This window comes from Echeneis naucrates, chromosome 11, assembly GCF_900963305.1.
Source record: "Echeneis naucrates chromosome 11, fEcheNa1.1, whole genome shotgun sequence".
NCBI lineage: Eukaryota > Metazoa > Chordata > Actinopteri > Carangiformes > Echeneidae > Echeneis > Echeneis naucrates.
In genome coordinates, this window is record NC_042521.1 from 10,924,007 (window position 1) to 10,937,355 (window position 13,349).

Sequence of the window (13,349 nt, forward strand, 5' to 3'; positions counted from 1 at the left end):
ACTATATATATATATATATATATATATATATATATATATATATATATATATATATATATATATAGACACAGACACACACAGAGAGCTTATCTGTGGCTGGAGCCATAAATGTAGACAAATTCACACTCGCATTTACACTCACGGGCAATTTCATCCCCAATGGACCTGACATGCTGTCTTTGGACTGTAGGTGGTGGGAGCTGGAGAACCTGGAGAGAGCTCACTGAGGTACAAAGAGTCATCCGCTGAAAATGCTTGTTCATGCAATTATACATATGAAGCACAGAGAATTAGTGGTTGTGAAATCAGAATTTTAACTGCAGAGCAGCAACTTGGAAACACCTTGGAAGTTAATATGCATTTAAGTCGCTATTAAAATTCATTGTGTTGTCGAACAACAGAAACGTATAATTATGAGCGGCTTCAGTGGGAATTGAGCTCTATTAAAACACTGTATATGTGGACATTGAAAGTAGGAGAGAAGCAGTAAGGTAAAGTATTGAAACAGGTTGAAATGGGGCTTAATGCCAATGTGGCTCAATGTCGTTTACCTTGTGGATAGATCTGCTTATTATTTCCATAAAGATAGTGACCAATCAACAAATAGTGCTGCTCCTAGCCAACTGTAAATCCAGAAATTGTTTCTGCAATTCATCTTTTATGTGAATTATCTTTGGTAATGATGCTGCCTTTTGTGTCATATTGGATAAGCAAACAAGTAGTATTGATAATAATCCTCAAATTCTGTCAGAAGTCACAGAAGCACATTTACCAAAATACTGAACTTTCCCTTTGATGAAAAGTAGGTGAGCTGTGATGGTCATTCACTTAGAAAAAGGCTTGTGTGTCGGAGATCCCAGACAGTATCATCTCTTTAATGAGGATCACACACACTGCTCTGTATCTCTCTAATCATCCCTGTATTTCATTTTCTTCTTACTCAAAGTCACAGCCGAACACTTCTCGCCTTCTATGTCCTTGTCTTGCTGACTCTTTCTCAATTGCAATTAAAATGATGTCTTTCACTGGCTCATATCTCTCCCTCTCCATCTGTCATGTTCATATCCCCTTTCAAATATTCATAGGCTATTGTGAATTGTGCAGCCTCCCTCTATTCTTCACTTGCACACGAACTCATTTATACTTCTTCATCTACATCCTTCTTCCACAGGTGCTTAGGTGCTTTTCATTTGTCCCATCACTTGATCTCGCTGTATCTCTTTATTTGTCATGTGATGGTTTTATTGTCAGCCAGTGAAAAACGAGGAGCAGCGGCAATTGTTAGCACAGGCTCCGAATACTGTGAAGGTTTTCTAGAGGGAATCAAACCCATTGATAGAGTTCAATGAACCTCTTCCACTAACTGAGCTCACAAACCAGTTCCTCTCCTATTGCAGGAGGTTTGTATCTGTTGGCTTTTAATGCAAGTAATCGTCATCTATTCTATCTACTACTACATTTTGGGTGCACCACTCTGTTTTCAAGGCACATATCTTACCTTCTCAACTGTGTTATAATCTGCACAGATCTAAAAACCAGTAAAGAGCTACTATTTTGTCATTAATTGTTCAGATTGTTATTTTAAAAATGCAGCTACCTGATATTAAAGGTAAGGATTTTATTCAGCAGCAAAGAGCTGCTATGAAATGACAAAGTTTCATGACACTGTCATACTGCCATGAAATACTGAAACATGTCTGCACATCAAGCCTTTCCCTCTTCACTTAATCTAACAGTTATCATTCTTTTTTATGATGAGTTTGTCACCACAGTGTCAACACTGTTATCTCCTCTGGCATTTAATAATCCATAAAGGTTAAAAGCTTTTGTTCATAAGTGGGGTGGTAGTGTTGAAAGGGATACACCAAGGGTAAAGGCTGAAACATTGTTTGCACTGTGAAGAGATTTGCCACTGTGTCACTTTCCTAAAGGATTTCCTATGGGAATGGCAGATTGCATTGATTCAGTCATGTATTTGTATTGCTTTATTTTCCCATTTTTTTTATGTTTCATGTTGATGTGTGTTGCATATGAATATGCATATGGTGTCATATAGTTAAATCACGTAAACTTTTTAGGTCAGATAATGATTATATGCTAATGGTGGTTTTAGTAGCCAGGTTCTCTAAAGAAACCTATAGAAAGCCTGTGTATGAGCAATCATTGTTAGTGTTGTCTCTTTGAAAACCTGACTAATATTTTTGGAATGGTAAAACTGGTCTTACTCATCTCAGTCTTGTTTGTTCGTTGCGTGTACTGTGTGCATTTGATTGTGTGCTGGCTCTGACAGCATGTGTATTTTGTCTCAGCAGCAGTCACCTGACACTATTCCTGGGCCGAGCACTGGACCTACAGTACACAAGGTAAGGGAATTTACACACACACACACACACACACAGGTGATGTCATTTTCTATTTAGATTTACTCTGAGGCAAAAACGTTTGTTTTGCCTCAATACAAGTGATAGCAGCAGTGCTATAACCCTGTGGTTTTTCAGTGTCTTTCCAACCGTACAAACACACACACCCACACAGTCTTAATTTGTGACTGACTTACTTTTATCACTGAACTGTGGTTTGGAAAATACTGAAGTATTGCACTCTATCTCAGGGCTTATATATCTTGTACAGGGATACTTTTCTCTTACTTTTAAAAACCAAAAAAATGAAAAGCTAAAAACATAACAGGATAAACATTTGAAGCTTGGCTCATATTGTTAGATATTTGTTGATGTGACATTTTACAAAACTTCCAACAAAGGAAAGTTTTAAATGATGTCTTAGTTTATGCAAAATTTGGTCGAATTCCCTGTTAGGGAACTTTCTTCTCCCCTAATGAGAAAAAAGCTAATCAAGGCCCAATATGAAGTCACACTTTAAGGCTGTTTGCGATGGTCTTGTTTAATCCAGACACTGTCTGAAGGCCAGGCAGTATTAATATGAGGTGTGAGACCTCCTTTCAAGTGTAAAATACACAAATGAAATTACAATTTTGGGTCTGCCAAAAATTGTAGTGCTACACAGATGTAGACATGGACAATGTGTTGGTTAGGACCATTACTGACAGGTAACCAAATGTGACTTGTTGCATTTTTCTTGTAATAAAACATTTGCAAATCAGATTCTTTTTTTTTAAATATCTTGAAACCTGCTGTGTTTAAATTTTTATAATCTAGCAGTCATTTTTTTCCTTTTGTATTATGTTACAAATTGAAAATCAAGAATAATGTTAAAGTCTCTGCCATATAGCATTGTTCCAGCATGTGCGCATAAGATCCTTCTGCATGAGTCCAACATGTAAGAAAACATGGACCCATTCTTAGAAAAGTCATTCACAGCTGTACATCTGATCAGAAATCCTTTGGGTAGATTGCATAGGTCTTTTTGGTTAATAGATGAACTACAATATTACTAAATAGCAACTTGAAGTCAAGTCTCTAGCTGAATTTGCACCCATGTAGCTATGAGGCAACACCATCATCAGTGTGACATAATGGGAATGAAGTATTTTCAGTCATTAACTGGACTTTACATTGTGTCATGTTCAGAGGAATATGAATGGAACAGAACAAGCAGCCCACATAAACAGCTTAATTGAAATCTGGTTTTATTTACGACAAGGTCAGTAGACGGATTATTCCAGACCGCGTAGACCGTGTAGACAGTCAATGTTTCATTCCTCAGGGGAAAGAAATCGAGCTGTCCTTGGTAGTCAGTCAATGACAATTGCATGAAACCACAGTAGCTTGCCTATGTTTATGTTTTAATTATGTCCAAAACATGTGATGACAAGATTTGTGATTTTTATTGCATCAATTATTATTATTACTAGTATTATTTTTAATTGAGACCCAAAAAATGAATTGAATGTGTTTCTGTTTGTGTTCCCCAGTCTTGCTCCCAGAGTTTTCCGTGTGCTGGTCGGGCTGTGAGGAATGCCTTCCTCTCTCATGGGCCATACCCAGCTAAAGACAAGATACACCTGGCCAGGATCATACGGTACAGTTGTTTCTGTGTTTGTGCATCTGAGTGCAGGGCTGAATCAATGTGTTTGGTGAAGCATGTACCCTGACTCACCAGTCATTGTTGAGCCCCTTCAGTATTGGCTACGCAAGGTGTTTATGCAGTAAGACAGGCAAAGTATGATTTAGAAATTATATAGCAGTGCTCTGCCCACCTGCACATAATGTACTGTATGTGCAAACAACATGTGAACATCTGGACTCAAATATAAATAGATACTCTTAAGTGCTATGGCACTGACACACATAGACCGGGCTTTTATCAGAAAGCAGATAGAAAGTATTAATTGTGTCAGAGGGAAGGGCTTACACAGACCTAATGAATAATCAAAGGTTATCGATTTAAATAAAAAACAAAGCAAAACAACCAAACAAAGAAAGCCTTGAGCCAGAGGATGAAGTGCGTATATGTACATGTACATGTGCATTTGCCTGTGAGGATTATAACACTGCATGTCCTGATTTTTGTGCTGAAAATGTGTGGATGTGTGTATTTTAACAGACGTAGCTATGTGGGCGTGGAGCTGGTGCAGTGGCTGTGTGAACAGTGTGTGTACGTGCGCTGTCGGACTACTGCTGTGCGTGTCTGGCAGGTGCTGCTGGAGCTGGGAGTCGTGCTATCTGGTAAAAATGCAATCACATACACATACACACACAGTCGCACCAATATGCCCCAGGCTTGGACTGTGCTTCAGAATTTATGGTCACCTCGCACTGACATCAGCAACAAGTGATGAGACAAGCGATGAACCAGTTCACCAGCGGAATTAATTCAGTTCATGATATCATGAATTTGCCTCATTTACCTGTTTAGCGCAAAAACCAGATTTTAATTGGGAGCTTGTCTACTAAAGATATTGGTATTACCTTTTTGAGATTAACCTTCCACAATGTCAAATTGCACTGAAACTTGGTTTATCAAGCCCTCCTCCAATTATCTCCAGTGCATTTTCTGACCTAAACATCTGCATAAATTATTTGCCAAAAACATTTTATGAAACACCAAACCCACTTAGAAACTATTAATTTCACCACACTGTACCTATGTATGATGCACGTTTCCGTAGAACCTTAATATTAAGACCTTTTCAAGCAATATTTATTTTAGGCTTGTCAGTGTTTAGTCCTTAATATTTCAGGTGACTCCCCATTTACTCCCAACTAAGTTGACATTCATGAGTGACTTTCGCCCATATTCATAATACATTTGATTTAAATATTTACTGCAGCAGGAGCATTTGTGTAAAATGCTGATGTATAATAATATTACTGATGATGATGATTAAAAAATTTGCTTTAATGCAATGGCACATATAACCACATTTGGCGAACTCATGCATATGCAACGTGAAGCTAGTCTCATCTTTTGTGTTTGTTTATCTGTTTTTCCTGCAGTGGACCAGCGGGTCGTTTTCTCTGACTCAAACTCTTACTACCAGTTCAGCTTTGAGGAATGTGACTCCACTTCCTGCGAATTCCGCTCAAATGAGGGGGAGTGGCCAGAGGCAGTTAGGCTCCTCCTACAACTTGCCCCATATGTCCAGTTTCGCTCTGGAGGTGGGGCAAATAGCCCGTAAGTGGCCAAAAGATTTGATTGCAAATTATGGATGGATGGATGGATGGATGGATTGATTGGGATGTGCAAGATGATTTTCACCGACCTGAAGTTATAACTCATCGCTCTGGTAAATATCAGATTTGGTGTGACAAGCTTACAGTTTTGATGCATTATTGAGGTCATTTGTCTGTTTCGTTGTTTACTGTGACAAGTGATTGTTATTTGATCTGCTTGAAGTGTTGGGCACTCTTAAAAGTATGTTCTTGGCCTTGTACCTTAAATTCATGCAGACTCAGGCACACACTGATATCTTCCTAAACTTCCAGTGAGTGAACTAATCTCTGTTCCTTGTTCTAAATCTTCAAACAATGAAAGACACACAGGCACCTCCAGATCCACAGAAGACATACGCTCATACACAAAAATTGACATTTGATGCAATCACTCAAGCTGGGCTCTGACACATACTTAAACAGACACACATGTGGCGCGGTCTCAACCTGAGTTCGCTGTTTTGCCACTGTGTGAGATTCCTGCTGAGGCTGCTACTGAACTCAATCTGTCACTCAGAGAAATAGATGGAGTGTGAGACAGTCGGGGTGGGGGTAACGAAAAATATATATGGAGTGAAGGAACAAGTGCACACGTCAACACATTTATCTGTGTGTCAACTTCAAAGGGTGTATTTACAGACACCAGGGAATAAACGTGACAGCAAGGGGAATTGAATGTCGTATTACAAAAAATCTCATGTATCATAGTGAATCTGTACTTACGTGTTGTTCACTTGCTTTCCATAGTTTAGTGAATGACATGCATCCTCAACTTGCAGGTTGGGAGGATGGAGATAAATGTTTGGAGGAGATGGATTGCACTGGCATTTTACCATTTTACCCAGCCCATGTGAGCAGGTTTCTAACTGAATAATGACATTTGAGACCAGACCAGGATTTACACAACAAAAGGATCTGCATATATTTATCCTGTAGTGTTTTTGATGTACACCAAGTCAAATGAAATTCTGCAAATGCACCTTTGTTAGGAGAATAGGCCATTTTTGAAAATACAGTTTTTCCTGAAAATAGACATGGTTACGATTTTGTATTCAACATTCTTACTCTCTCTGTCTCTCTGACCCTTCTGCTGTCTGTGTTTTTCTTTCAGTCATGTCATTTCTCTGTAAGCATCCTCTCTGTCTGTCACCCTTTCTCACACCCACTGCTCTCATATCTCATCCTCTTTCTCTCACTCTTGATAGGGTTAAAAGAGAATAACTGTAGCTGTGATGGAAAATACACAATGTACCTCTACTGCCTGCTACCAGGAGACCCGATGATGATTTCCTTAATACACTGATCCATTAATGTTGAAGGAAAGAGATAGAATTACCAGTGGTCTCTTAAACTTTTCATGGATAGTGGTCACTATAGTCGACAGCTATTCAAAAAGCTGTTTTCTTCTATATACACAAGTCTTGATGTCAAAGTTGCACATCAGTCTTTACAATGTACACTAGTGTGTCATCCCATGCACTGCAACTCACATAACCTGCTTGGAAAAAGTAAAAATGAATTAGATATGGTGCATCTTATCTAGTCAGAGTGCATGTTCAAAATTTTATTCGACAAATGATAATTACTAATGGGAAGCTTCCTCCTATATTCAGGTTACATTTAATAAAGAGAGATGGTACCATATCTGATTGGAATGGGTTTGGTATCCTGAACATATCATATTGGTGCCTTCACTTGCATCAAAGACATATGCACATTATCGGCCTGTGTTACTGTATTGGTATTTATAGTCATACACTATATCTGAAGATCCTACAGCAACCCCTTAAATGCAAACAGGCATAATTGACTGATATTCCTCATCATGCAGTGTAACCTAATGAGGCCAGCATTTAATTGATATTGATAACATAATATGTGATAAGGCCACTATACCAGATTGCTGCTGTGAAGCCAAATGAACAAGCTCAATTTGGATTAGCTCTTCTGCATCATTTGCAGAACAGAAGATGTTTCTTATATTGTGCCATTATTCACTTCCTCTAACCACTACCAGTGTGTCTCATTGCAATGTCTGATTGCTGCCTCTGAACAATAATATATCTGTAACCTGGCACATCACAGTTATTGCTGTTTATTAGTTTACTTATCGTTCACTGCAGTGCTTCCCAGGAAAAAGGCTGTGTTTCTTGTTTGGGGAATGTAATCATTTCAGGGAGGTTTTGAATTTCGGCTTCATACCTCAGCACCTTGACTGAATTTTAAACATGTAACAGGTAAGTTGTTAATTTACTTGAGTGAGTCAGCTATTAACATTATACAAAACACATTTATTTCCCCCTTGCCATCTGAATTCAATTTGCTTTCATTTTAATTGGCTTTGTTGGCAAGAAAGCCTCTCGTTGTCCAATTCGCTTCCACTTTGGCTAACATCACATTAAGGACAGAACTTGCATATGCAGTGCTTTTTACAAGAGCTGTGTAAGGAGCAGAATTCGAAGTCTAACTATGAGACACGATATCCTGCACATTGCCCTCGTGGTAGAAAACAATTTTAGTCTGTCAGGTTTCGCTAACTCAGAGTGTGAATGATCTATGATCTTATTATATAAAAACTTTTACAGTTTAGCTCACTGCAACAACTATACCCTAACATGTCATGGGATTTTTTCACTCTTTGTTCAAGCCATGACTTAAACTAAACATTAGGTATTTTACTCTTACTTACTCGCACCATACCAGCAGCCTGATCTACAATGTCTCAAATCTCTGCAACAACTTAGTCTGCATACTCGCCGAAGGCACTTTGTTTCTACATTTTACTCCATGGTAAATAGATTACTTCATCTATAAACATACTTTATTGTTTGGTCTAGCATTAGGGAGCATCAGCAAGTAATTGTAAAATTTCTGGTTTTTCTACCATTGCGATACAATGGTCTTTACATATCATTGTGCAGGAAGACCAGAATTGCCAGGAGCTGAAGTACGACCACCTTGGGACAAAAGAAGAGTATTGCTTGCTTAGAATGGTCCTAGAAGATGATCCATTGTTTTGTTTTTATAAAGATTATCACAGAAAACCCAAACAGACTTGGTGGGATCCAGTAGGAACATTTTGGCTTGAGGGTAGCATAACAAGTCACCAATTTGGACATGTCCCGTTTCCTCTTTCCCACATCACGTTAACATTATGGCATTATGGGTAATCTTTATTAAATTTGCAGCATTCAGATCACGGTAAACAATGAAACATCCCATAACATGACTTGTGAAGTTCACCTTTTGGCATGGTTTGATTAGGAAGGTGGTGCCGTGTTAATCCTCTATCAATACTGTTCTGTGCTGTTCAGTGATTGGTGACACACCTCCTATTGTGGCTCCCTTCCAGCACTGATCCATTCAGGCTCATGGTGAGTCACCAAATTACGAAACGAATACTGGCTAAACAAAAACTCAATGAACCAGCAGAGTGGCCATGGGGGCCTAGAAAGGGTTCCTGCAATTGTTGAGTGTTTAACTCCATAATTTTACCCTTGTTGTTCCAGCTTCTTCTAAGGTTTGAGCTGCCGTCGTCTTAATTTGAAGTAGAGTGGGTGAGGGTTGTTTTTTTTTTTTTTTTACCCTACACACACAGGAAAGCAAAACCTCCAAGGAACAATAATTGTCTCTCTGTGTGTCAGAGCCAAAACCTGAACTGTCAGGGTGATGGCTACATGTTTTTACCATCTCTCCTGTTTTATCATCTGTCATTCCCTTATCAGATCACACTGCACATACATAGACACAGATGCAGACATAAATTCACACACAGGGCTCTTCATCATCTTTTCTTTCCCCACACCTATTACTAGTACCACTGGGATCAGTTGATTAAAAACAAAACTGTATGCAAATTGGAGGGTGTGTGGCTTGAGATGGGGAGAGAGGGAGTGTGTGCGTTTCTGCTTTGCGTTGGGGTGAAGCAGTATGTACGAGACCAAGCCACACACAGTTTTGTAAGAAAATGTATTAGGTGAGTGGCCCTTGGGTGCAGTCTTTTGCAGTTGAAGACAAGCCCCGCAACCTTGTATTATTGCTGTGGGAATAATGTTGTTTACCCAAAAACATTCATCTGTTTACAGTATATAGAACACACACACATTGAGTCATACACAAATGTAATCTCTGATACACGCTAAGGCTTGTGCAAAAAAAAAAAAAAACATGAATGAATAAAATATTGTCAAGGATAACACATCTATATACATTTTGAACACATGTACACACAGCCACCACAGTGGTACAAACACACTCTCTGAAGCACACACAAACACAGTCCCTGTAACATCAATAGAAGGGTGTGTCTGGGAGCTATTTTAAATGAAACCACATAAAAGAGAAGTTGACTGCTGAGAGATATTTGATATGGAGACAAGGGAACTGTGAAGAATGAGAGAGACAGATGGAAGGAAATATAAAACGGCAAAGTACGACTCAGCTGACTGTAAAATACTCACACAAACTACAACACAACTATTTAATGCTACTTTCATCAGTAAATTCGATGATTTATTCCTTTCAATTGATCTCTAAATTACATAGCTGCCAAAAATGACCTCTACAATCTCAATGTGATGTTTTAAATTACTTTTTTTATTTGTTTTTGTTTTAATCAACAATTCAAAAACCATAATAATTTTAGAACAAAGTAAATTAGAGGAAAATTGCAGATCTTCTGCTGAAACAGTCAGTTTATGTTTAAACACCTGCTTAATTAAGTGACTATTATTCATGCATCATTATAATAAAGATGTTTTGGTACATGATTCAAAAAGCAAGAATTCAATTTAATTGCGAGGTGAATTGGTATGAGCATGCGTATAAGAAGCCTGGAAGTTTTTTCCATGTTTACCAGGGGGCAGTATAGAGAGAACTTAAGGTTGCTGTTAAACTTCCTTTGAATAGTTCAGAATGATGAACTTGCCTTTAGCAAATAAGACTGTGTGTGTGTGTGTGGTTGTGTGTCTCAGATCGGAGGAGGACTCGGAGGGTAACAGGGACATCTGTAGTGAGATCCTCCAGATGAAAGCGCTCGAGAGGCTCACATCTACGGTCAGTTTGTACATGTGATTGAATGTGAAAGTTTGTAAGTATGAAATACACCTGTGAATGCTGGCTGTTACATATCCACTTTCCCCTAACAGGTACAAAGTGAGTTGGCGGCTGCTCTCGCTCGAAAGACTCGCAAAGCTTGTGAGTATAAATTTAGTGCACGTGTGTGTGAGGGGTGGAGGGGGTTGTCTTGTTACATTTTGCTCAACAGCAGTTTTTTTTTTTCCCATCTGCATTTTGAGAACTTTGAGAGACAAAGACAATTCTTTCAAGAAAAAAACTGTCCTCCTGGTTTCATTCTGTTTATGACTGCAGTATCAGAGCAGGACTCTGAAACAACTGAGACGAGCCAACAGGAGCCTCACACACCCAGTGAAGAGAGCAGCCCGGTAATACTCACACACTCAAAGATATCCTCTACATGCACATAAAGTGTACATGTGGTACCATACCAAAGAGGGGTAAAATCTCCCTCAATGCCCTCCATAAACAAAAGTGAAAAGGTCAAATTCAGTTTTTTAACCAGTAGCAGTGGTTGCTGTGTAAACCTTTGTAAACAAACCCATACTGATATTGTCAATATCACTAATTGAGTATATATTTTTTTTGTTATTGTTCCATAGCATGTCTGCTTGTTGCGATGGATTAGTATGGAAGAGGTAATAGTTTTTTCAAGGGGTACATAAAGGTGTTTTTGATGGCAGTCTTACCCAGAATGCTCCAAACAAAGGGCTGGAAAATGTGAATATGAACAGTACTAAAATAAACTTTTAGCGATCATACGAAGACATAAAACAATAGTCACTTATTCTTGCAAAGGTCACTGAGTGCAGAGTGTGTGTTTTTATTTGTGTGTGTATCTCCATGATGTAGCTAAATACAGAAAATTGGGTCAGAGGAGAGTGCAGGGGAAGGCATGTAAGCTTTCTGGTCTCATCTTTGTACAGTGGGAACCTCTTTTTCTCCATCAATAATTCATTCTGTGACTACAGCAGAGACATTAGGAGAGAGGAGGAGGATGGAAATAGGAGCATCTTTTAAACACAATTACACAGAACACAACCGTTTGCATTTTCAGGTTTGTGACCTCGTAATACAAAGAAATGGCATCTTCTCACCTCTTGTCATTTTCTATATTTGTGTATTATTTTGCAACTGAATTTCTTGTCTACAAATCTTTTGAAGCTTGGAAGAGTTTCTTAAAAGAAATAATGATTGACATTTTCAAAAAATAAGCACTTAGTTTTTTTTTCCTGATTCCCACCACAGTCTGGGCAACTAATGTTACAAACTGTCTTTGCCTTTTTCTTTACAATCACCTTGTCATGCAGTTAAGTTTACTGCACAGCTGAGTTACTGTGATCATAAATGCTGAACATGGGTTAAGGAGCCACTGCAGACTGTGGTGGTGACTATATACTGGGTTTACTGATAAATTGTACATCTCAAGATTGTCACTATGAAGGACAGATTTTATTTCTTTATGGTACTAAAATCTTTTTATGGTGTCTAAAATAATGCAGATATTTTAATGAATCCAAAGTAAATAAATAGCACTGGGTATAAATTTGTTTCATTTATACTTCAGCTTATTGAAATAATATATAGGGGGAGAGAGGGAGATGGGCAGAGAGACACAACACAAACAGTTTATCTTAAATGTGTTCTGTTTTCTAGGACAGGAAGCTGGAAACAGGTTAACAGGAAGCAGCAAGGGACATGGGACTCTAGCTTTGATATGAAGTCTGTGTCTGTGTGTATGTGGCTATTCCAACAGATAAGCACTGTCACTGGTGGTAGTAGACAAATTGAAGCATGAGAGTATACTCTTGTATTTGTTTTGTGTATATGTAACCCTTTTCTAGAGCCTGGCACCGTGGGATAGTTGAGCTCACATGAAGGGTCACTCAACTTACAGCCAAATGTAATGGCCCCTCTGTTTCTTCCAAGGAAAATAAACAGACCGGGCTACCAGTTACTTGTGATAACCATCATACTACCAGCACCCAGGGGAGCACACGCACAGTCATGTTTTCTGTAATGAACTTTGTCGATGACAGAAAACTCCATGAACTATTAGTTTCTCTTGTATCTTCCAGCCCTTTCAACGAAATATATTCACTGTCTTGCTGGTGTCCCCACTTTCTCTGTATGTCTTTCTTCCTCACTGTTTATTTCTTTGCAATTTTCTTTACTTAACAATAACTTTTAGACATCTTTGTTTATACACTTAAAGTACATACAATTTTTCCTTACTTCAGTTGGACTACCAGGATAGTTCACACATTTTTACATCTTGACTACAGGGGGGAGGAGACAGACATACTCCCACCAACACACACTCTTCCCACACAGAACACACTCCCGCCCACTTATACTGCTAATCACACACACTCAGTCAGTCTATGCCAGACTCTCTGACACAGAGCAGTCAGACTGAGAATAAGCAACAGATACAGGGATTCACAGGCTGTTATAGATGGTAACAATAAGAGACAAAGATGAATTAAAAAGGAATACGACAGACCGAGGAGTACCAGTTCAACTCATTCTTCTCACATGGACATAAAGGGACATCTGAAAATTTTTCATTGCATGCTTCTGGATTATGCCCACACTGGTTTCATTCTGACAGACACTGAAAAAAAGCTAACTTTCTTC

At 38.6% G+C, this 13,349-nt stretch overlaps 1 protein-coding gene across 3 annotated transcripts in view; it reads left to right on the top strand.

Moving 5' to 3' along the window:
* The window catches only part of rapgef5a (Rap guanine nucleotide exchange factor (GEF) 5a), a 41,485-nt gene that overhangs the window by 5,025 nt on the left and 23,111 nt on the right, over window positions 1–13,349 (top strand). For 2 of the 3 annotated variants that reach the window (XM_029513818.1, XM_029513819.1), the window contains exons 2-8: window positions 2,313–2,363; window positions 3,893–3,999; window positions 4,525–4,646; window positions 5,418–5,595; window positions 10,607–10,688; window positions 10,781–10,829; window positions 11,004–11,077. In XM_029513818.1, the coding sequence (XP_029369678.1) occupies window positions 2,313–2,363; window positions 3,893–3,999; window positions 4,525–4,646; window positions 5,418–5,595; window positions 10,607–10,688; window positions 10,781–10,829; window positions 11,004–11,077 (663 nt within the window). Of the gene's footprint in view, window positions 1–2,309; window positions 2,364–3,892; window positions 4,000–4,524; window positions 4,647–5,417; window positions 5,596–10,606; window positions 10,689–10,780; window positions 10,830–11,003; window positions 11,078–13,349 lie in introns of all 3 variants that reach the window. The other variant, XM_029513817.1, reaches the window with a different exon arrangement.